The following is a 25,240-nucleotide window of genomic DNA, read 5'->3' as shown; positions in this document are numbered from 1 at the left end:
GTTTTTTTTTAGTTTGGGGTTCTAGGGCGCACAACTACAGTGGTCATTAGCGCCCAGACTAAATTATGAATGCACTGCGAGGCACAATGTTAAAACAGCAACTAAAAAGGACAACACTATAAAAGGCACATCAACAGGCAAGGGATTAAAAGAAAACAGCATAATCAAAAGTCCTTAGACAGGTTTGTCAAGTGGATAAAACGAAGAACGCGAGCAGCTGCTCCTGGGCCATCCGCTAAAATTTCATCCAGAGTACATGGCAGACCAAGATCAATGCGCAGTGTATTAAAATTCGGACAGGACGTTAAAATGTGGCGTACCGTCAGCAATTGCCCACATGGGCAGAACGGCGTCGGCGCAGCCGTCAGCAGATGGCGGTGGCTGAACCGGCAGTGTCCAAGGTATACTTCGTTCAGAACAAAAATATAAAATTTTTCTCTGACTGTATGTTCTGTACCGAAAACACGTGACATCCTATGAGCACAATCATACATGTTATAACTGCTATCTAAAGTAGCTTTACATTGTAGTATTTTTATAGTCTGACAAAATTCTCAGTTTCTGGAAACGTACCGATTACAAAAGTCAAAGCTTACTGTTGCTTGGTATCGCCAAACAGACCAGCGGCCGCAACATTTTTTCGAGTATGTTTTCTCTAATAACGAATCTTTCGTAAGCGCAAAACTAGCCGTGCCTTGGTCTGAAATACAGTAAGTGTTCTTTGTCAGCTGATACTTTCAGGAAAGGTCTCAAACGTAAATCAGGTAGCTTTGTAACATCCGTCAAATGTGAACGGCTGTATCAAAGATTCTACAGCTATTCACTCGGAAACTACAGTGATATTCTAAAGAATAATTCATCCACTTATAGCTGTCAAGATCGAAAATTACATTAATCGTAAATACTTAGCAAACACATCCTGCTTACACCAAATCATTTCTGTTATCGTAAAAATATAGCAAACACACACTGCTTACACCAAATCATGAAGTGACGCTCTCTTGGTATCGCTAAAATAAGTGGCACACGTATCTCTCACTTGTTGATATTGCTAGAAAAATGTGTAATGTGGAGTTACGTTTCCACGAGAACTGTCATATCAATTCTGACTCAAAGTTACCAGAAATACGGTTGATAAATCTGCTTAATGATGATTCCTATGAGCTCTTTCTACAGATACTGAAAGCCCGACGAGAAATATATTATAAAGTCTTTACTGGCACTTGCCGGCATTTTTAACGACATCGAAATCTCCTGAAAACGTACCATGCTGCGCTGCACTCTAAGCCCGAAGGAAATTGGAAACGGGGCTTACCTCCTCCATTCGCGGTTCGCTTGGCACTCTTCCAAAATTTCAGACAAGAAGAGAGTTGCCACTTACGAAGTTCAGAGGAGACTTGAGAATGTGTTACCGCGGAAACCTACATATTGTTGTGCGAGGCGCATATAAAAATTTCTAGTGTTAGAATGCTGCTATGGGTATGACAAAATATGAAGATGCCTAGTTCTGCGACCTAGAGAAGTTGTAGGTGTTTCATCGAATAGCTGTTTCTCACAAAGAACAGCAAAGAGCAGCCAAACAAAACCGACTTTAGAAGGCCACTCAGGATCGCGTATACTGTATGCTACCCCTGCGCTCCAGAAAATTTACACCCTTCTACTACTTATTCAAGCGTTTAATGCAAATAAGGCATGTGATTAAGTATTATCCTAATTATAACGTGTGTCACTGCAAGAAAGTTTTTGTGAATATTCACGGTTTTTCTTCATTTTTTGAGCAGGATACGCATTAAACGTTTGGTCCTCAGTGTCTCCGTCACTGGTGTACTTCTCAGTTGTTGTCAGCTGTCTTACAAAGTGAGCAGAAAAGTGATTCCTGATCTGAAAAATAGAAGTGTTTGCGTTCAGATATCAGATCTGATGATATTTGATGAACACAACCAGTCGTAAATGTTGAAGATATTCCTGACAGCAGCTGGAGTGGTGATTTACATGTAGTGGAGAGTGCTGTATGTTTACCTTGAAACACTTTTCAAAATTTCGCCTCTTTCAAGCCTTGTAATAGAAGTGCATTATTCCATTTTTAAATAATAGCATTCACGTTTCTTGTACTGCAGTTTTTATTTGAAACTGAAAAAAATTATTCTGGAAAATGTTCCAAGGAACAACATGTTCATGTACCCAGGAATAAATATTCTATGAAATTTAAAAATGTTGCGATCCAGAAAATTTGTCAATGATGTGATTAATAGTCTGTTACATTATTACTCTATTACACGCCAATAATCAGTAAGTGAAACCAAATTAAGTACAACTACTATCGAAGCCTGTCACAAGTTCAATACATTTTTAAATATACTGCCAGAAAAAAAATTACTACACCCATTTAGAGATTTCCAATTCTCTAAAGATTTATTGTTGCAACAGTGCATAAGGACTACATGAAATGATTGCCTTTGCAGTCCAATAGCACAAGCGGTTCTGAGGTTCCAGGTTTCGATCCATGATGAAACACCCCTATTAGCAAGTAGTGTATTCTCCACTAGCGACAATGTAGACGCTGAAAATGGTTCAAATGGCTCTGAGCACTATGGGACGCAACTGCTGAGGTTATTAGTCCCCTAGAACTTAGAACTAGTTAAACCTAACTAACCTAAGGACAACACAAACATCCATGCCCGAGGCAGGATTCGAACCTGCGACCGTAGCGGTCTTGCGGTTCCAGACTGCAGCGCCTTTAACCGCACGGCCACTTCGGCCGGCTTGTAGACGCTGACTTCGGCATCCAGTCGATCGTACAGTCGGCGAATATTGTCCTGGGGTACGTTATGCCATGCCTGCTCAGCTTGTTCATGTAGTTCTGTTAAAGTTGTTGGTTGGCGAGTCGCACGGATCACTTCTCGTCCCATCATATACTACACATGTTCGATTGAAAAACAAGTCTGAAGATCTTGTTGGCCAGAGAAGTTGTCGCACGTCTTGTGCAAGAAGTTGAGTTTCAGGGGCAGTGCGTGGGCGAGCATGATCCTGTTGGAACAACACATCACCTTCCTGTTGCAAGAACAGCAAAGGACAGGTCTAACAAAATTCTGCATTTACTGAGCGCTGGTTAGCGACCCCTCCAGAAACACCAAAGGTGATCCAGAATTGTAGCTTATCGCACCCCAGCCCACAAGGCCTGGGGTGAGGTCTGTGTGTCGAATGAATGCACCCTACGAGACAGCGCTCACCAAGTCTGTGTCATACGCACAAGCGATCATCATTTGCATGCAGGCAAAATCAGCTTTCATACTGAATACCACGGCGTGCCATTCCATTTTACAAACAGTCCTTTGACAGCACCAGTCGACCCGTGGACATCGATGCTGCGGAGTGAGTGGAAGGCGAGCTAGAGGTGTGCGTGCCCATAGCAATAGTAGGGCAAAGTGGGTTCTTCCCCACTCTGCATTGTTACCAAATTTATTCAAGATGATGGACCATCCCCCCAACCCACCCCCTGCCCCTTCACCTGTAGTTCTGTTAATTGATTGTGACCCCCTGACGTTGATTTATAACTCTCTAGGGGTAATCCATCCTTCTAAGAAATCCCCCACACCTCACCCTCCACCTCCCCCACGCCTCTGGGAAATTCCCAAACCCACCCCCTCCCCCTTGACAATACAAGCACACTTTTCAAATCAAATTAATTGACTAATTAATTAAATCGATAAAATAACTAACCCCTTCCCCTCAGGGAAATCCCCAGCCCCCTCCCCTACTCTCCTTCCTTTCAACCAACTGGAAATTTATGGGAAAAAGACTCAGTTTGTGTTGGAGAGGAAGGATTTCAAGATACTAAATTCAAATCAATGTCAGTCACGTAGCAGAGGGTACACTTTTATTTACCAAATTCAGTTTTTAGGGGTTGAATCTCTTTATTTGGAGGGAAAAGCACATAACTCTCTGTTGTTTTTTTTTTCAATTTTGAAAGATGCAGGTGTTGTAAAATACATCGAAAAGAAGTCATTAAATGCGTAAATAGATCTCTCTTTGAGATTTTGTATTTTCACACCGCCACATCTCGTCAAATTAAACACTGATTTGAGTAACGAAAGAGGCTAAGAGTCATTTATTTGCCAATGTATAATATTTAACTACGCATTGTAATGATGTATTTTGACGATTTACAAGGAGAAATGAATCCAGCGCTACAAACGCGCCTAAGAAACTATAGACTAATTCAGCCCACATGTAAAAACATCGATATTAAAGACAGACTCTGAAGACATTTGAATATTAAAAAAATCATACATCGTCCACTGCCGGACGATAACACTCTCTTTTTATCTCGTGTATAATATGGGCACACCATTACATAGGCGTCATTATAAGATTTGTAATTTGTTAAAACTTACAGAGATATACTGTCATTTTTTTGCATGTGGGCTAGTATGTGTGAAAAACGCAGAGTGGTTAATGAATCGACATTTCTACGTGATTTCTAAACTTCTAAAACCACTCAAGCTCTGTCATTGTTATTGACGTAAGTGTTAACATGCTATATGTATGTTAAATCCAGGTTCGTGATTATAGTATCAATTACTCTAAATTTGTGTTTGCTTTGGCAGTTGGACAACCTTAAGTGCCAAGTTTTTTCACAGAGCCGACCGTATCCGACGTGTCATTGTTTGGACAGAACACTCAAGACCAACGTTAACATACAACTTATATTCCCCCCTTGTAATATTCTTCAAATTCAGTTTTAAACTGGCCCTTAGGTACTTTTTCAGTGCGAGTGACATCCGGGAATGTCTTAGCAAACTTTACTTCTCAAATCGCACATTGCTCGCACCAAGTCTCACTGTTCCACAATAGTACGCGGCATTTTCTAAACGAAAAAGGGAGCCACGCAAGTATATGTTGCTTTCCCTTCTCAATCTGATGTTTAATAATAATAATAATTCCTTACATCATACCTTTTTCCTATTGCGCAAGGAATACCATTACGAAATCGCCGTCAACATAACTCACCACATGTAATTGCAATGTTAAAAATCTTCTGATAGCCTCTTTGCACCGACTGCAGGGCAGCGCACCAGCTGCCTCACGTATTCTCTCACATGCAGAACATAGGGCTGTACACAGGGCTGACCCCCAGTGCAGGAGATAGCTTCGTCCTATTCCACTACCACAGACAGGATAACCAGAGGTGTTTATCTTGGTTTATGGACCTCGACTGAGCTAGTTCTCAAAAATCCACAGAGGCCACTTGAAATGGTTTCTTTTTCTCCCCCACATTTTCCCTCAGAACCAATAGGAACACATCGTTCTGCCCCTCCCCCATTTGAATATTGGCTGGAGCCAATAGGAATGTGGGAACATTACATCAGGTAATGAGATTGTGACGCTGGGGGACATATGATGGACGTACTCTTAGTTGCATTCAGTCATTGGAAGAACCATGAAGCGTCAACAGCAATTGAGGTCCTCATCTGCCTCTGCAACGAAGAAGAAGGGTACAAATCAATGCTCATTACATGTCTTTGCTACTATTACTGCACACAGTGGATTGTCCTCTTCTTTGTCAAGTTCCCTTTCTTTGTTCTACTCGATGTCATTGTCTGTGGATGCTAGTGGTTTCTTCTTCTTTGTTCAGGAGCAGCCTATGGCATGTCCAGACTGGCAGCAACATCCAACATGTCTGGGCCAGCACAGCTATCTTAGTCTTGTCGGGACTTGCAGCGACCTCTGTCGTGTTCTGGCCAGCAATGGCAGCAGCTTTGTGGTATCCTGTAGCACACCTGATCAGCGTATTGGAGCAGGACAACGTGCTGCTATTATCCATCCTGCTCGTTGATTTGTATGATTAAGACACCCAGCCAATCCCGAACTCCCAGAAAAGCTGTACTGGGGGCCCTACACCACACGGTGCACGTCATTACTGGTGTCTGGCAAACGCTCCATCCCAGAACATTCCAGTGTTACTGCAATATTGATGTAGAAGTAACAGTGGACAGTGACTGGCATGTTATGTTAGAGAAAGAAAATGCATTGAGAAATTTTAAAGTGTGGTTTATGGAGTTGGAATGGGATGAACTGTGTTGTATAGAATCCTAAATCAGTCAATATATGACACCTGAGTATTCTCCATCTCCGAACATTTACTGTGCTGACCTGGCACTAACTATAACATCATTGTATGATGGCGTGACACTCACGCTGAGATCTGGAGGTCGATCAATTTATCTGCAGCACTCCACCATTACAAACTTGTTCGGACTCCAAATGGTACTATCCATTGTGTTGGAAAGACTGAACCGTAGGGTGCTGTACATCCAAGCTTTGTATAATGATATTGTGAATACTATCACTGTGTGCGTTCAGACGATTTAGAACAGTGTATCAATATGGTGCCCAGAGAAGAAGTTAAAGGAACACCTGCCAGTTTGAGAGAAATACATGCAGAAATAGTACAAACAAGAAAGTTACTCGGGAAATACTGTAAAAACTGAATAATGGTTTTTATTGTTGATGCAATGCAGTCTGTGTATCATTGCTGGGTTTTTCTTGTTGATGTAATTCAGTCTACGTATCATTGCTGAAATGTAAATAATATACACTGGTGTCCAAAATTATAGCAACAAACAGCTATTTTCCCGTTTTGTGTCTAACTCACGATATAATCATACAAACTGCCAAGAGATGTCCGCACAAATCGTGCCAAGGTAGCACTCTAGTCAATAGACAAACACGCCAACGGTGACGTCAGGGCACCTATCAAACGGAGTAGTGTTTGCCGGGTACCAGTCCAAACAGGTGTGACATCAGAAAGAGAGGACAGTTATTTGACTGTAAGTGCACGAAGGTACTGCTTTAGTATTGCATGGCAGCTGGCATCTGACCTCGCTGCATCCACTGGACGTGTTGTACAAGGCAAACAATGTATAGAAGGCTTCAACGGAGTCGTCTTTATTCTCAGAGATCTGCTGTATGTGTACCTCTGACTCGTCTTCACGGAAGGGAACGTGTAGAGTGGAGTCAGCAACATACCACCTGGGCAGTCGAATAGTGGGCCAATGTTCTTTTCACAGATGAGACCCGATTCAGTCTGGAGAGTGATTCTCGGCGGAATCTAATCTAGAAGAAACGTGGAATACGATTTTGGCACCCAAACCTTGTGGAAAGAGACCGATATCAAGGAGGATCCCTAATGGTGTGGGCAAGAATTATATTGACCACTTGAAATTCTCTTTTGAAATTGTATGGGTGAATTGACAAGGTTCAATTGCTGTCAGGTATCGTGAGGAGACCCTGGCACCTCATGTACCATCGTTGCGCGGTGCCGTGGACCAGACTTTGTACTGATGGACGGCAATGCTCGACCTCATAGAGCATAGGTGGTTGATGTTTTCTTGGAAACAGAAGATATTGTATGCATGACATGGCATGCTCACTCTCCTGATTTGAATCCAGTGGGGCATGTATGGGATGCCCTATGGAGACATGTTGCATCACACTAGTGTGGTGGATCTAGGGAATAGAGCACTAGTTAAATGGCTTGGTTTTCCTGCAATACAAAACAGCTGGATTGACGCTGACGATTTGCTGCATAATGGTTTGCATAGAAGACACATTATAGGAGGTGATGGTATTCTCGACAAACTTCCTGTCAAATAGCACATTAGTGCAGACCTAGAACAAAGCTTCAAAAACGTTTGGCTTGTGGTTATAAGGGATTAACCTGTTTGAAGAGGTGTGTTTGGAATGTGACACTGGATATGCAAAACATAAAGGTCTCCTAGGACGTTATGCTGCATATCGAATTATAGCTGATAAAGCCAAGGCAATATGTGCAAGGAAGGATATTGGTATAGGATAGTGCATTGCAGCTTTTATAGTTGATAAAACCATCCATGGTAAAATTAAGTTGGGTCTGAGTGTGAATCACAAGCAAGTTATGGAAGCTGGACGTCGTGCAGTGAAGAAGAAGAAGAAGAAGATGAAGAAGAAGACAATGATGATGAAGAAGAAGGGCTGTTTAAAAAAACTGCATGGTGACAGCGGTATATGCAACTAAAAGTGCTTTGAAGCATAAAGGACAAGTTAACGCACCCAGGGTTCTGCTGATACCCAAGACATCAGGTGGAATTCTCCCCTTGCTGATTCCAAACCTCACAATTGTCTCAGCCACGGGCTCACAGGATGGTGGCACTGCAGCTATTGCCAAAACAGTCAAGAATGCACAGAACTCCCAGAAGCAGGTAGAGGAAGCAAGAAGACATAATTGCATGATGGAAGCAACAGACATTGGAAAAATACTGTACCTGAAACCATACAAGAAAGGGCTGGGCCTCTTCATAAATAAAATTAAAAAAAAAAAAAACATTATGTAGCCTACCAGACAGACCCCTTACAAACACAGATCTGCTCAAATATGTTAGAAAAATTTCAGCATTCCAAGATTCCATAGTGTGCAGTATACATTACCGAAGATATGTGGAAATGTGGAGAGTGTGGAATTGCGAATTTAGGTATTGATGGGTGACCAGGAAACCTCTGGGTGGTGTATGTTAAGAAAAATACAAATAATGTCTACTATCTCGAATCATTTAGAGGCTTCTCGCAGCCGCCAGAAGAGTTCCAACGATACTTCACCGGCAGATGACGTGTGTTCTACGATATTCATCGCTACCAAGACTTTAATACCCACTTATGTGGGCATTTGTACATCATGTTCCTCCAAACATTTATGAAGAAGCAAATTTATAAGGAGATGCATTAAGAATCTACCGATTTATTTAAGCAATGGGGAATGGATTATAGCGCTGATTGGACTGGAGACTTACAACAGCATTCCAAATCTCATAGAGGGTAACAATAAACTTCATCTGAAAGTAAATGGGGAAAAAGAAATTGTGAAATAGAGCCTGGTGCATACGATATTGATGATTTAAACGAAGCTTTAAAACTGTGTGGGAAAGGTGTGCTATGTGCAAACATCAATACATTTAAATCTGAAACAATGACAATGAGTGCAACAATTGACTTTAATCAGAAAGGTTCAGTAACACAGCTACTGGGCTTCACAAAAGGACAGGTTTTGAAGGATTCCAATAAATTCTACAAATCCAACCAGTCAGTGAATATATCTCCTGTCAGTAAAATCCGTGTTGAGTGTAACACTGTAACAAACTCTTATCTCAACAACAGATTGATTCATACAATTTATAAATTCTTACCTTAGTAGGAACGGGGCATAAGATCGTTGAGACTCCTCTCGACGCTGTTTACCTCCCAGTAACAGTTCAGGCGTTGGACTAGCTGTAGCTACGTATTCTGGACCAGGATAATCAACTTGTCGACTGTTGTGACGAGGAAATCATTGTACAGCTACATCTAAAGCAGAACCAGCAGTAACCTTGAACATGCAGAGACGCAGAAGCGGCGGCGTCCTTCAACCAGCCAGGAGCTGTTAGAGGCAAACGCGACGATCTTTAACCTGCTGGAACAGAAGCGTCGGTGGCGAGCTTCAACCAGTCAGGGATTGCAGTGTCCCCGTATTGTTAACGAAGAGTGGATGGGCGTAAGATATAAAACCGAAGTGCACAATGCACGCTGCAGTACTTCACAATAGAACAGCATGGGATAACACATATAAACTACGAGTTTCTTAAATCAGTAGGTATTAAGCTGCACAATGACGTCTGTCGATATAACTAAACCAATGGAATGTGATGTGTGTATTATACACCAGGAATTCTTCTAGCGTAAACCTTATGCATCAACCACATGTAACAAGAACGATGAACTTAGAATTGTCATCGAACACCAAGACATTTTAACCCTCCCACGCAAGAATTTCGCATCTCTTGATGAATCATTTACAGAAAGGGGTTGTACTGCTACATGACATTGAACTTTCATATAACGCTTTAGCATTCCTATTTCATGAGATCCGGCATGTACTTAACGGCGTCGAGACTGATTGCACACACAATATAGACACCACAACTGCTAAAACGTATGTCTCTGCTTCTCCCTCGGATGTGAACGATTTAGAAATTGGTGGATGGTTCATAGATGAGGCAGTGGAAGAGTACAAGAGATTTACTGCATGTATACCTCTAAAATTGCTTGTGGGGCACTTTGAGGAGATGTGAGAAAATGTTCTGAATGCTAAACACGAACTTATTCTGATACAGACTGCAATGGACAACAACTCATACATTCAAGAGACCCAGGAGGAAAACGAGATCACCATCAATAAAATAATATGGAAAATGCCAGAAATCATAATATTTGATGAGCATCTTTCGAAGCTTTTAAATGCTCTGACTGCCAGAGTATTTCTATCGTTATCTTTCGGTTCAAGGGGAGGTTTCTGAGTACTCAGTGCTACCAACTGCAAGCAGACATACATGGTCCATTAAAACCTCCGCTCAACGTAGACGCCCAGGTGCATTAGGTCGATAGAAAAGGGAATTCAGCAAATGATTCCACCAAGTTTCATAATTGCAGGTAAACTAATACCAGAGTCTACCTGAAATCTGAATTCTACCCATATGATAATTTATACCTGCATTGGAACGAAAATGTATTCAGTCTACCGTATGACTCATATACGAGGTTCCATGCTCCGTAATACAGTATAAAGAGGAAGGATGTATACCCAGCCTACGGAAATTCAAGGAGCTGGCGCTAGTCATCATAATATATTGCTCAAAACAGAACGAGACAATAAAATCTGGACCATTAGGTGTACGAAGTGAAAATGAATCTTTGGAAAATTTCTCAGAGAGCACTGCAGCTTATGCTCTAGTTCTATATGACCATGTGATTAACTGTTGTCCACTCACCGGTGTTGTCCCATGAACTGTATAAATAAACAGGTGCGGTTCCATACCCAGATCCTTTCACAATGTTACTTCAAGGCGAACACCATTGCAGACGCTAAGGTTTCTGTGATGCTCAGTGTAGACAGTTCATATTTAGAGACGTTGTTTTCATATCATACACAGAAGACGCCAGAATAATAGAGACATTCTCAGTAAACATTGCATCACCGAGATCTTTCGAGAATGTGAAGTGTGCTAAAACACAGAGAAGTGCAAAGTGGTTAAAACATTTCTACAATGGAATTCACTGGGATGATCGTGGCATACCCTATAATGATATGGTAATGTCGCTTCACATTTTCGACCACATGGATACCACCATCTACGTCAAAGGTGAGGAGGAGATCACATGGATATGTCGAATCTTCAAGTTTGCTGCTATTAAAGACCTGCTCTTCCTCGACTTAAGAAGAAGAATATGAGTGAAAATAGTGTTGTGTCTTCTTATGAAAATGTAAAATTACTTTTAAGTTGGATGAAAAATAAATGACTTCTTTTACCTCGCAATCTGTGTATGATTTCTCTTCCACTGTTCCCACTTTTTTTGTAAATGACAACAGCAAAGACGTATGGTAACGAATTCTTTCATTTGTGTGATTCTCACAGATACAGTTCAGTTCTTGAGATTACACTTTGAAGCTTTTTCACATAATACTTTTTTTAACAATAACAAACAAAAATTCAGGGGTGAGCTATTTACAGTTTTCAGATATATCTAAATCTATGGTAAAAACTAATGCAGAGGTTGTTTTATTCTTACACTACTACAGTCCCAATAGTAACAGTTACATGGATGAACAACAATAATTTTGATAGACTGTGAACTATCTACACCTAAAACCAACGTGACTTGCATGACTAGCAACACGTGTAACTTACAAATGTACATGGTGAGTACAGACGCACACACACACACACACACGCACACACACACACACACACACACACACACACACACATGCATGTACGCACATACATATTATGTGCAAGATACATGATTTACATTTGTTTTTCCTCTGACATGTGTCGTACATATATTTTTTTATACAATTGTACACATTTTTTCTTCATGAGCACATACATTGTACACATACATATTTACATACGTTTTAGTTAGCAGACATGGTGTGCAAATATATTTACATAGGTGTACACAGTACACGTATGGAGTGTGTTAATAAATTTTTGAACCACCCACATACACATATAGTTACTTACACTATGATAAAAGGTTCTTACTATTCTGCAGCATTTACATCCAGTCTCATTCTCTACCTTTCACTCAATCAGGGTCCCCCACCCTCTCTCTCTCAACAAGTGATAGTCTGACTAGAGTAGAGTTTCAATCCTATCATCATGAATGACCCTTTTATTGTCATGAGGTAACAGGCCACTTTAGATTGCAGCGCAATGTGTACCTCATGTCCTCTCAATCGAATACTAGTTTGCTGCACATATGTGCTGTGGCTGTGGCAGATCACTGTGAATGCTGCTGTACAGACACTGCAAATAGTCTTTGATAGAGAGGGCTCTTAATGCCATACGATGCACGCCCTTAGCCCTCCCAATACATTTTTGTTCCCAGACCTACAAACTGCACAATCACCAATCAATTCGCCTCACCTTTCATTAGGATGATAATCTTCTTGTTCTGTGGAACAATACCAGTAAGGACTATCAGCCATGTATAAAACTGTGTCGAATTCATTACCGTGGTACCTCATTACTTCATATAGATTGCATTTCTTCTCCCAAAAGATGAAGCTATCTGTATCCATATAAAGCAATTTAGGATCAGAGAAATGAGTTTTTGCAAACTTATAATGAAAGCAGTAGATGTGGAGTTTGACTAGGTCTAGTATGCGCATCCCCACATAAATAGGTTTCGTAAATTCTACTGCAACCTTCACCATCTCCACAGCAACAAAATTCTCTTTGAATATTGTGACCCATTTAAAATTTGATCTGGTGATCCATTTTCTTACGCCATAGTGCTCATACCATTCTGCTCTAATCAAAATTTCAAATTCTCCATTGTTTTACCGAAAATTATTCATCAATTTAAAAAAATATTTCTCAAAGTCACATGTCACGGAAGCCTTCAATGTCGTATTCAATCAATATCCTCCTTCATCCAGGGGTATTGCTTGAAGGAGATAGCCTGGATGATTCTAACCAGCTCCATTCGCAATCTGAGACACTGCTGGAGATTACGATAGTGAATAATGCACCTCCGCTTATTCCCCAACGTTGTCATCAGTTTTGGGGTGCAACTCCCTTATGGAACTAATTGCTCTGTACACAGCAGCAAATCGGCCTGCACACCAAGCAAACTAATAGGGTATGTGAGTTTTGCTTCCACCACTTACCCCACATCAGAATCTGCCGCCATACCCTCGATTGCTCCATCTAATCCCTTGCATTCGTCTTTGGCATCCATCGAAACTCCCCAATCGGCATTAATTGTTGCATGGCGTGCCCATATAAGTTATTGACATCCTAGTACATGATGTAACTCGAATCACGGGATGTGCTGATTCTGTCATTCATACATGGTTTATTTGCCTGGGGGTGCCTATGGACACAGTGGCAAAGTATCCCACGGATCCCTCGCTCAAAGAAAAGAAGCATGTCAGCATCAGTCAACAGTTTGATGCTGCACTTCGTTTTCTTGAGCATAGTGTCCCAAGACAACCCAGTTGCTGTGTAATAAAAGGCGGGGTCCAGAGAATATGTGGTCATGCATAGAATCTGGAATTTCTCGAAAATATCCACAAGCAAGTGGACGTCTGTGTCCATGTAAAGCAGTGCTTACTCTCTGAAAGTGGAGATGTTGAATACCAGGCCAGACACAGACAGCATGCCCTTACTTTGCACCTGTTTTGGCATCATCTATAAGGTTGCTGGGAAATGCAGTTATGTCTGTTAGCCTGGTTTCGTTGAGTTTTGTCGTTCAATCCTGATACTTGTATGGGAAAACCCCTTCCTAATCACAAGATGAGACTTTCCTTCATCGGGAAATGCGGCTCGAGTGATACATGTATCCTCCCTATGTAGAGTTTCAACAAGTTTCTGGAGTGGTGCCTGCATAAAACGTAGCGAGTGAAGGAGCCAGAGTGTAATTCTTGGCGTCATTCGTTTGGAGAATGGAGCACATTCCTCGACGCTTTCAGGTAGGGCACTGACCTGATTTTTCTCCCAACTGAAATTAGCCAAGTGCTCAAAAGAAAGTGAGCGTCATACCCGTTTAAATTATGGAAGAAAACGGGTATGTTTCTCGGTAACTGGTACTTCAAATTGCATGTACTGTGGGATGCGCCACGTAACTTCCCCATAGGATGACAGTGATCCTTATAAGGAGTTTCTCTTTATCTATCTAACGGCAGTCCACAAGTACGGTAGACAAGCACGTTATTCTACGTATCTTCATTCCCCTTCAATTTGGTCATAGGGACGCTGTCGCCGTAAAGATCATCAAACTCCCATGAAAATTTTTCAAGCTCAGTGAGAAGCCAAACCGCAGGATTCTCTCCAAAGCAGAATTTATAGCGGTTAGTACTCGAATCATACAATGATACAATTTGGAACCTTGCCGCATATGGTTCGTGCTTTTCGGTGAAGGTAGTTTGTGGGGCTGTGGGGTCACCTCCATGGAGGGTCATAGGATCAACGAGGCATTCAAAATCGACGTACACCTCGAATGAGTATTTCTCCTGATGGTGAGTATTTTTAAGCTTTATGAATTTGTTTTCCTCAGTACGATAATAATAATGGTTCTAATGGCTCTGAGCACTATGGGACTCAACTGCTGTGGTCATTAGTCCCCTAGAACTTAGAACTACTTAAACCTAACTAACCTAAGGACACCACACACATCCATGCCCGAGGCAGGATTCGAACCTGCGACCGTAGCAGTCGCACGGTTCCGGACTGCGCGCCTAGAACCGCGAGACCACCGCGGCCGGCACGACAATAATACTTACTGGATCATTGTAAATGCAATCTACTATACATTTTGCTAATGACTTGTCTGAGTAAAAGGCATTGAGGCATCGTAAGCTAATATACTCTTTACCCTTATGTTTACTCATCTGGGAGACGAGAAGGTGGGACATGTCTTCGATTCAAACACAATGATAATTGCCTTTCTCTTTATTTGTCTTATCAGAGAATAGCAGCAAGTTTACATGCATGTTACACTCAGCGGTAAATTTTCAGAAATGGAGGGGGCTGACGACTAAAAGCTCGTTCTGCTCATCTGACCTGCGTTTCTCCAAGCCACGAACATGAACCGTTATTCCACTATTCTATGTCTCAAATTTATGTATATCCTGGAGTTCAACAGGGAACTCCATGCAGTGAAAGCTATAATGTCCACGAATATTATCACCTACAGGTATGTAGCAGGATGCTCAGGATGATCGCAGTAATTGTAAATTCTCTCACCAGCGTGGACTGACCATGCAAAACAAGCCTGATACTTTTTGTTTTCGACATTACTGCAAGCCTTCTTATCAGCTATATACAAGTATTTAGAAAGCTTGATATACACTGACCTTCCATTTACTTGATCATAGACATGTGTACAGATGTCCAGGTGTAGTGTTCAGTTGAGTGCTTTAGCTGACCCTCTAACTTCCATCTCATAAAAATGGACCAATATAGCTCTCAAGATGGGTTCACGAAACTTTTTGTTTTCGACATTACTGCAAGCCTTCTTATCAGCTATATACAAGTATTTAGAAAGCTTGATATACATTGACCTTCCATTTACTTGATCATAGACATGTGTACAGATGTCCAGGTGTAGTGTTCAGTTGAATGCTTTAGCTGACCCTCTAACTTCCATCTCATAAAAATGGACCAATATAGCTCTCAAGATGGGTTCACGAAACTACTATGTGATTGCTGTGCTGCGCATTATCACGCCATCTTCCGCCATAAAGATAGTGAAGACTTGTCTCTTCAAAGGCAGAGGCAACACGAGGTGGAGGGGTGGGGAGGGGTTGGGGGGAATGCGGTAGTTCAGTGTCCAACACTGCACCACATTTAATGGCAGGATACTGCAGACTGCAGATCATTAACAACCTTCAGGAGCTCCATTTCCACGACCAGAAGGCACACTCTCAGAAACCCAACAGGGTCACAGTACCCTCCTGCCGATTCTCGATCCTAGTCAATGAGATTCGCTCATCAAAGGTGTCTGCAATCACTGAGTCTTCTAATTGCAGTATGTTATTACTGATTTGATATGCTTCACTAAAAGGACAGGAAAGGGAGCTGCCTCTATCCACAGGATTATTACTACTATTTCTGTAACTACAAATGGTTGACGATGATGCTGCTGCTGCTGGGTAAGTGGAGGAGCAGGGAGGTGCACATACTTTGCGGTTTGGGCAAGAACTTGTGGGAGGAGAAGACTGTGCGTTGCCAGAGTGTGAGCAGCCTAGCTGCGACTGTGGCTGCAGAGATTGTTGCTGTGCCAATTGTTGGGGGGAGGGTTGACCATGGACACCAGAGCAGAGCTGTTGAGGGGAGGGGGGATAGGACTGTGGCAATAGTTTCCCACAGAGTGATGAGGCAGAGTGGGTCGCCCAGGACTGCGTCTTGGAGGTGCTTTCTTCACTGTTGCCCAGTACCCCCGCCACTGCATACTGTGCAGATGGTGGTGCTGTGGAGAAAGAATAACGAGAAATAAGTACAGCGTTCCAGACATCACCTGCTGCTGCAAGGAAAAAAAGGACATTGGTTATTGGTAACCAGAATGAGTGTGTATTACCTATACCGCTCTGGTTCTGTGACATATCCCTCAGATCATTCGACACCTCCTCATGACGACACAGCTCTCTCTCCTTCTCCTCCACCCACTCAATCATCTCCTTGCCCAAACCACCATGGATCAATTGATCAAGGTCTCCGAAATCACCTACAGCAGCAACATATTGATTTAATAAATCACAGGGCGTCGATGTAGGGATACCATCAGTCGTTCCTAGATATCAGCAAGTTTGAACCACCTGAAGATGTCAGAAAGTTGCTCCGAGAAAATATTGTGGAATTCACATAACGTGATCCGGTGGCAAGCCCATGAAGACTATTTGCAACATATATGCCTGGAAAGCTTGAAGAGTCACAAATGCTAACAAATCTGAACACCTGCTATGACAATTTTTTTAACTTCGAAATCTGAATGCACAAGGTGTCAATGCTGAGAAAGTTTCTTACGAAAATATACTTCAAAATCTAAACACACAGTAATTTGATAATTCAAAACCTTTTTTAACGAAATATGCACTAGGAAATTTGATCTCAGGCTTCCCTTCCCTGATAATTCCCATTCCTGCGGCAGTCTTGGGTGTTTGCTGCCACTGGCACTGCCGCAGCTGCTGCCTGATACCGCTGAATGCTTCATCTTAGATCAGAGACGAAGCAAACTACCAATTAACACACACATGAGTGAGGCCAAGTCATTCGAGCTGACTCAAAGGCAGACAATAGCAGAATGAGGATTCAAGTGGTAGGGTTTATATACTTCACTATTTCGGCATTAGCCAATAGGAATGCAGTATTTTGAGGTGGGGCGAAAGCCTCAGCCTGCATGTTTGGATACATTGGTTCATGCACAAACAGGAAGTAGCACTTGAGAGAGGTTTCCCTGATATCAAGTATAAAAAGAACACTGATCGCCATACTACATAGGTGGCAATGCTCGAGATGCCCCTCAGAGGGAGAATAGTGAACTATTGCTCAGTATGCATTTGGCTGCCTTTGTGATCATGTGGGTTGCAGTAAACTCATGGAGGAGGGTGCTTGTGTTCTCAAATGACTCTGTATAGAAGACCCCTAATATACGGCGAGCGTTTTTGAAATTTAATTACTTGATTTGCTTTTGCTGTCAACATATGTGGGGATGGACCACATCAGTCTTTTGAGATGTTGTCTCGAGTCAGCAGTTTCCACCTATATCGCTTGGGGGCGCTGGGATCGCTCGCTAGTTGTCCGTGTACCTGGCCACAAGGCTTCTAGACGCCATGGGAAGCAGATATATTGTCTTGATGGTCCCACAGAAGTGCAATAAGTTATTTTTCTAGCATCATGCATCTGCTTCGAACTGTTAGTGGTTGCATGTGTTATAGAGTCTATTTGCGGTATACGTGTTAAGCTGATTTTTTTCACGATCTTTCTGAAATGTTTAGGTCTTTATTAGCAATGTTTTTTTGTGATATGTCGTTCCCATCGCCAACTAGTAGCACTGTAATCAGACGAGAACATCACGTCTGTTGTTTATTGCAGCAGAAAGCTAGTGCTTCCTATCACCTTTTACCTGTCATCACAACCACCCAAAGTGTTGCCATCATCTGATGCTTTGTTCGGGGTTTAGTGTGACTTCCAGTCTGTGCCCTGCATGAGCCAGTCCTGTGTGCGAGCCTCTCTCCCAACTTGCAGGCATGGGAATACACGAGGCAGCTGGCACATCTGCCCTGTGGTTAGTGAAAAGGTGTGATCAGAAGATTTTTAACAGTGTAATAATGTGTGATGTGCTATTTTGATGTTGATTCCATGACAGTCTTCCTCGCACAATCAGAAAAACAGCCATCTATTTACGTATTTAATTGCTACTTTTTGATGTATTTTACAAAAACTGCAGTTTCCAAAATCAAATAAACAGCAGAGAATGATGAGCTTATTCCCCTTATAAAGAGATCCAACCATTGAAAATTGAATTTTATAAATAAACAGTATATCCTCTGCTATGTAATTGACAATGATTTGAATTTTATATCATGAGAACCTTCCTCTCAGCACAGACTGGGTCTTTTTCCCACCAATTTCCAGGAGAGGGAGGAGAGGGGTGAGGGGAAGTGGAGGGAGACTGAGCAATATTCCAGAGAGGGAGGGGTTCATTATTTATCAATTTAATCAACTACTCAATTAATTTGATATCACAAGTCTGCTTGTATCAGTGAGATGGAGGGGGAGGGTTGGGAATTTCACACAGGGATGGAGGCAGGGTAGGGGTGGATTGGATTATTCCCAGGGGGTTATAAATCATTCCCAGGGAGTTATAAATCAATTAACAGAACAATAAGTTAAGGGAAAGGAGGAGGAGTGAGGGGAGGGCCCGCCATCTTGAATAAATTGTCAACAATGCAGAGTGGAGTAGAACTCGTTTTGCCCTAATACTCGTAGTCCCACTGCTAATAAGTGGTATGCAACAGTTCGTGTTGACATGTCTGGGCTCACAAACTCCCTTAGCTGTGTTGTGGTAGCTGTTTGATCTGCCACTGCTGCCCTTACAATATGACAATCCTGGTGTGCGTTTGTGCTGCATAGACATCTAAAAACTCATCTACAGATGTGAGAATGTTCTCGTGACTACCGATGCCAGCATCATTGCACAACTGACACAGCACGTCCAATTTGTGTGTCAATACTCCGAAAGGAACGTCCTGTCTCTTGGAATGCCACAATTTGACCTCTTTCATACTCACTCAGTTGGCCATAGGAAGAACGAGTACATCTCCATTGTATGGTTTCATGCTTGCTTCATATGTCTGCAACACAATGAGCGTTCTGGCTGTGAGCATTCACTATTAAAGTGTAGACATTGATGGCGCTCTAGTAGCTATACCATTACTCTATCTCTTGGCGGACCATGTGGAAACCATTGTCAGTACATCTACTATCCCCCAGGTGGCATATGCCCTCATCAGATGCCAATCCATGTCGTCTCTCTAGGTTTACTATTTTTTCTGGCAGTGTAGAACCTTTTGGATGCTAACAGCAGTTTCCATTTTCAAGACAGGTAAAATTAAAATGACATTGGAAATACTCAGTTCATTGTCAAATATCACATGTTCCTTGGTAGAAGACATCCTTCCACTTAAAGTTACAAATTGGTGTGTGACGGACAAAGTAAGGCATAATCTTTTTATATATAATTTTTTTTAAATTATTAGAAAACTTTTAATTCTCTAGATCACAATTAGATAACAATAATTAAATAACTAGTTTTGGTTGAAAACAATAAACGATCCTTAGATCTGAAAAGAAGAAGCAAACAGAAAATTGCACTAAGTGGGAAGATTTTGTACGTTCATGATATTTTTGTCTACTCTGGTTGGACATCAAAGGACGAGATACTGAGAAGTCGCCCAACCAACTTGGGATGATTCATTGCTTTGGCTACAAAATTTGCTGCGCTGAATGGAACTGAATTACCCCACCACCGTACTTGGCGCCAAGAAGCAGACCAATCGATGAGACGCTACTCCATCCTGGTACCAACCCCCTATTTGTAAGGTACGATTTGTACGCCAAGAGTAACACGTTTCTGCAGCGTACGCCGTTTTTCATTAAATAAGCGATATTCTCCTCGTCCCGCTCCATACAAAGACTTTTGAAAGTAGAGATTGGTACAGGAAGATCCACGTTTCGTGGTCATTCCATCGCCACACATCGTGAGAGTCACTCGTCTCCCGACCGCTGTTTGATGCTGATGGGAGCATGGTTTCCTCATTTCGGGGAATGTAAGTGCCGCAGCTTCGGTAGCGTGAACCAAGTTCCAAGCAGACAGTTACTTGCTTTGACACGCAGTTTGTGTTGCTTCATTTGTCTGTAATTTGTAGCACCTTGTTATATTGTTAACTTTGATTTCACGACCTGCCCAGATAAGCTTTATCTTGTCGCACTTTCTCCATACAGTCTTCCACACTTTTTGGTACTTCCTCACAGTGTTGGCGTAATTTTGTTATTTGATTTGAGTTTTAGATAACTTTCTTCTCTTTAATTTTTATTATGGTTTTTCTCAGTCAATAGAACAAATAAATATCTCTTAAACTCATTCTTCATTAAGATTCCAAGATCCTTTACATTGTCCATACAACTTCTCCATGGGTTGGCGACCCACTGATAACAAATATAACGTGGTAGACACCGAAGCTTATTCTCACAGTGGCCAAACACAACGATCAGCTATATTAAGAACTGAGAAAAAAGAACGAATATTGCACTCATTCGTCCTGTATTGTCGACGATTTGTTTCATAACGAGCATTTCACTTAGGCTCGTGGGCTCTGTTCCAGAACTGAGACTCAGCTTAGCCAAGATTTTACTTTTGTTTTCTTTTGATCACCTGCGGTTAGGACGGCAAGGTGCAAAAAGTTGTAACGAGCTTTTCGTCCCATTTTGTAACTTGCACGTTAATCCACAGCTACACCACATGCTAGCACAGTACACGCCAACTACATGTTGCTTATCATTTGCTTTTTGTGTATGCACCTGTGTTTTGGACGATTTTGTCAAAAAAAGCTTATATTGCGTTTGAAGAAGTTTTTTTATTACATGTTCAGTTTTTTTTGTGCTCAGGATCATTCTCTATTATCAAATTTGTGACAGCAGTAACGCATTGTCTAATAGAGTCTGATATAAGTTCTTTTGTACATGGATAGAACTAGACGAACACGATCTAGAGAGGCGAGGCGAATCCTTGGCCAGAAGGATTCAATGGAGTCTGGGAATTCGGATCATAATTTTCTGTGAGGGAGGTGTCAACAGCAGTTGCATTACAAGAAACCCAGGAATCTACATCAACAACTGAGCTGTGTGAACTAGAGAAGCCTGCGTAGCAGAGTCGACCACTGCACAAAGCAGCTCGAATCTCGGAAACATGAGAGATAGTCATTCTGGGTAAAACAAATGCTAGAAGAAGCTGAAGCATGCAGGAAAGAAATGCGTGAGAGAGATACGAAAGTAGAAGCAGATAGAAAAGAAGCACGAGAGAGAGAGAGAGAGAGAGAGAGAGATAGGAAGGAGGAGGCAGATGGGGAAAAGACCGAAACAGATAGGAAATAATTTTGGGAAAAGATGACACACTTAGATAGAAAACTCGATTCGTGATCGGGCTGGTCCAGGATGAGACAAATTTGAACAAAATTGAGAAAACAAATATCTCACTTCCTCAGAGGAGGCAGACTGCAGAGGAAACTAACTCCTCAGTAGCTCAAAGGGAGCAGGTTCTTGAGAAGCAAACTGAATCTGTAGCCACAGAACCAGTTTAACTTGCACAATTTGACGAATTTATTTCGCAGAAACGCATTGTTGAGTTGTTAAGGAGCTAGAGCGATCGTCAGTCAAGGAGCCACTAATGCCCCTAATAGAGGGTGACCAATAATGAGCATGACAGTTGTGAAACTTTTTAGCCTAGTGACACACACGCGTCAACGAAAGTCTGAGAGCGTTATGTGCGGCATCGGACTCAGCATCCATCAACGAACAAGACCTTGACAGCAAGCATTTCTTCTCACTGAGGAAATTCCTCACTTATGGCGCAAGCAGAGACATGAGCATCAAAACGTGGATTGGACTGTTTAAAGATAGCCACCTGAACTCCTGGCCAATTCAGACAAAACTTGACTCCATGAGCAGCTACAGCAACGGAAATATAATCTACATCTACATCCATACTCCGCAAGCCACCTGACGGCGTGTGGCGGAGGGTACCCTGAGTACCTCTATCGGTTCTCCCTTTTATTCCAGTCTCGTATTGTTCGCGGAAAGAAGGATTGTCGGTATGCTTCTGTGTGGGCTCTAATCTCTCTGATTTTATACTCATGGTCTCTTCGCGAGATATACGTAGGAGGGAGCAATATACTGCTTGACTTGCCCGTACCGAGCTACTGAGCGTCCCTCCTGCAGAGTCTTCCGCTGGAGTTTATCTATCATCTCCGTAACACTTTCGCGATTACTAAATGATCCTGTAACGAAGCGCGCTGCTCTCCGTTGGATCTTCTCTATCTCTTCTATCAACCCTATCTAGTACGAATCCCACACTGCTGAGCAGTATTCAAGCAGTGGGCGAACAAGCGTACTGTAACCTACTTCCATTGTTTTCGGATTGCATTTCCTTAGGATTCTTCCAATGAATCTCAGTGTGGCATCTGCTTTACCGACGATCAACTTTATATGATCATTCCATTTTAAATCACTCCTAATGCGTACTCCCAGATAATTTATGGAATTAACTGCTTCCAGTTGCTGACCTGCTATTTTGTAGCTAAATGATAAGGGATCTATCTTTCTACGTATTCGCAGCGCATTACACTTGTCTACATTGAGATTCAATTGCCATTCCCTGCACCATGCGTCAATTCGCTGCAGATCCTCCTGCATTTCAGTACAATTTTCCATTGTTACAACCTCTCGATACACCACAGCATCATCTGCAAAAAGCCTCAGTGAACTTCCGATGTCATCCACCAGGTCATTTATGTATATTGTGAATAGCAACGGTCCTATGACACTCCCCTGCGGCACACCTGAAATCACTCTTACTTCGGAAGACTTCTCTCCACTGAGAATGATATGCTGCGTTCTGTTATCTAGGAACTCCTCAATCCAATCACACAATTGGTCTGATAGTTCATATGCTCTTACTTTGTTCATTAAACGACTGTGGGGAACTGTATCGAACGCCTTGCGAAAGTCAAGAAACACGGCATCTACCTGTGAACCCGTGTCTATGGCCCTCTGAGTCTCGTGGACGAATAGCGCGAGCTGGGTTTCACACGACCGTCTTTTTCGAAACCCATGCTGATTCCTACAGAGTAAATTTCTAGTCTCCAGAAAAGTCATTATGCTCGAACATAATACGTGTTCCAAAATTTTACAACTGATTGACGTTAGAGATATAGGTCTATAGTTCTGCACATCTGTTCGACGTCCCTTCTTGAAAACGGGGATGACCTGTGCCCTTTTCCAATCCTTTGGAACTCTACGCTCTTCTAGAGACCTACGGTACACCGCTGCAAGAAGGGGGGCACGTTCCTTCGCGTACTCTGTGTAAAATCGAACTGGCATCCCATTAGGTCCAGCGGCCTTTCCTCTTTTGAGCGATTTTAATTGTTTCTCATCCCTCTGTCGTCTATTTCGATATCTACCATTTTGTCATCGGTGCGACAATCTAGAGAAGGAACTACAGTGCAGTCTTCCTCTGTGAAACAGCTTTGGAAAAAGACATTTAGTATTTCGACCTTTAGTCTGTCATCCTCTGTTTCAGTACCATTTTGGTCACAGAGTGTCTGGACATTTTGTTTTGATCCACCTACCGCTTTGACATAAGACCAAAATTTCTTAGGATTTTCTGCCAAGTCAGTACATAGAACTTTACTTTCGAATTCATTGAACGCCTCTCGCATAGCCCTCCTCACACTACATTTCGCTTCGCGTAATTTTTGTTTGTCTGCAAGGCTTTGGCTATGTTTATGTTTGCTGTGAAGTTCCCTTTGCTTTCGCAGCAGTTTTCTAACTCGGTTGTTGTACCACGGTGGCTCTTTTCCATCTCTTACGATCTTGCTTGGCACATACTCATCTAACGCATATTGTACGATGGTTTTGAACTTTGTCCACTGATTCTCAACACTATCTGTACTTGAGACAAAACTTTTGTGTTGAGCCGTCAGGTACTCTGTAATCTGCTTTTTGTCACTTTTGCTAAACAGAAAAATCTTCCTACCTTTTTTAATATTTCTATTTACGGCTGAAATCATCGATGCCGTAACCGCTTTATGATCGCTGATTCCCTGTTCTGCGTTAACTGTTTCCAATAGTTCGGGTCTGTTCGTCACCAGAAGGTCTAATATGTTATCGCCACGAGTCGGTTCTCTGTTTAACTGCTCAAGGTAGTTTTCAGATAAAGCACTTACAAAAAATTTCACTGGATTCTTTGTCCCCACCACCTGTAATGAACGTTTGAGTCTCCCAGTCTATATCCGGCAAATTAAAATCTCCTCGAATCCTGCCTCGGGCATGGATGTGTGTGATGTCCTTAGGTTAGTTAGGTTTAAGTAGTTCTAAGTTCTAGGGGACTTACGACCACAGCAGTTGAGTCCCATAGTGCTCAGAGCCATTTTTTAAAATCTCCTCCCAGAACTATAACATGGTGGGGAAAACTACTCGAAATATTTTCCAAATTATCCTTCAGGTGCTCAGCCACAACAGCTGCTGAGCCAGGGGGCCTATAGAGACATCCAATTACTATGTCTGAGCCTGCTTTAACCGTGACCTTCACCCAAATCATTTCACATTTCGGATCTCCGTCAATTTCCTTCGATACTATTGCACTTCTTATCGCTATAAACACGCCTCCCCCTTCACTGTCCAGCCTGTCTCTGCGGTATACATTCCAATCTGAGTTTAGGATTTCATTACTGTTTACGTCTGGTTTCAGCCAACTTTCTGTCCCTAGTTGTGACCGTTTATTAATGAGAGCAGTTCTGGGACCTTTCTATAGACGCTCCTGCAGTTTACTATTAGCACATTAATATTGTTATTCCCTGTTGCATTTTGCCTACCCCCTAGCTTGCCGC

The 25,240-nt window shown here is 42.1% G+C and overlaps 1 protein-coding gene across 1 annotated transcript in view; it reads right to left on the bottom strand.

Moving 5' to 3' along the window:
- The window catches only part of LOC124594417 (kelch-like protein 10), a 132,184-nt gene extending 115,434 nt beyond the window's left edge, over positions 1 to 16,750 (bottom strand). The window contains exons 1-2 of the mRNA XM_047132788.1: positions 16,654 to 16,750; positions 16,259 to 16,545 (exon numbers count right to left, since the gene is read on the bottom strand). Coding sequence (XP_046988744.1) covers positions 16,259 to 16,545; positions 16,654 to 16,750 — 384 coding nt within the window. The remainder of the gene's footprint in view (positions 1 to 16,258; positions 16,546 to 16,653) is intronic.
- Positions 16,751 to 25,240: the final 8,490 nt, after the last annotated feature.

The sequence above is a fragment of the Schistocerca americana genome, chromosome 2 (genome assembly GCF_021461395.2).
Source record: "Schistocerca americana isolate TAMUIC-IGC-003095 chromosome 2, iqSchAmer2.1, whole genome shotgun sequence".
In the NCBI taxonomy this organism is placed as follows: domain Eukaryota; kingdom Metazoa; phylum Arthropoda; class Insecta; order Orthoptera; family Acrididae; genus Schistocerca; species Schistocerca americana.
This window is presented reverse-complemented; position numbering and strand designations above follow the sequence as displayed.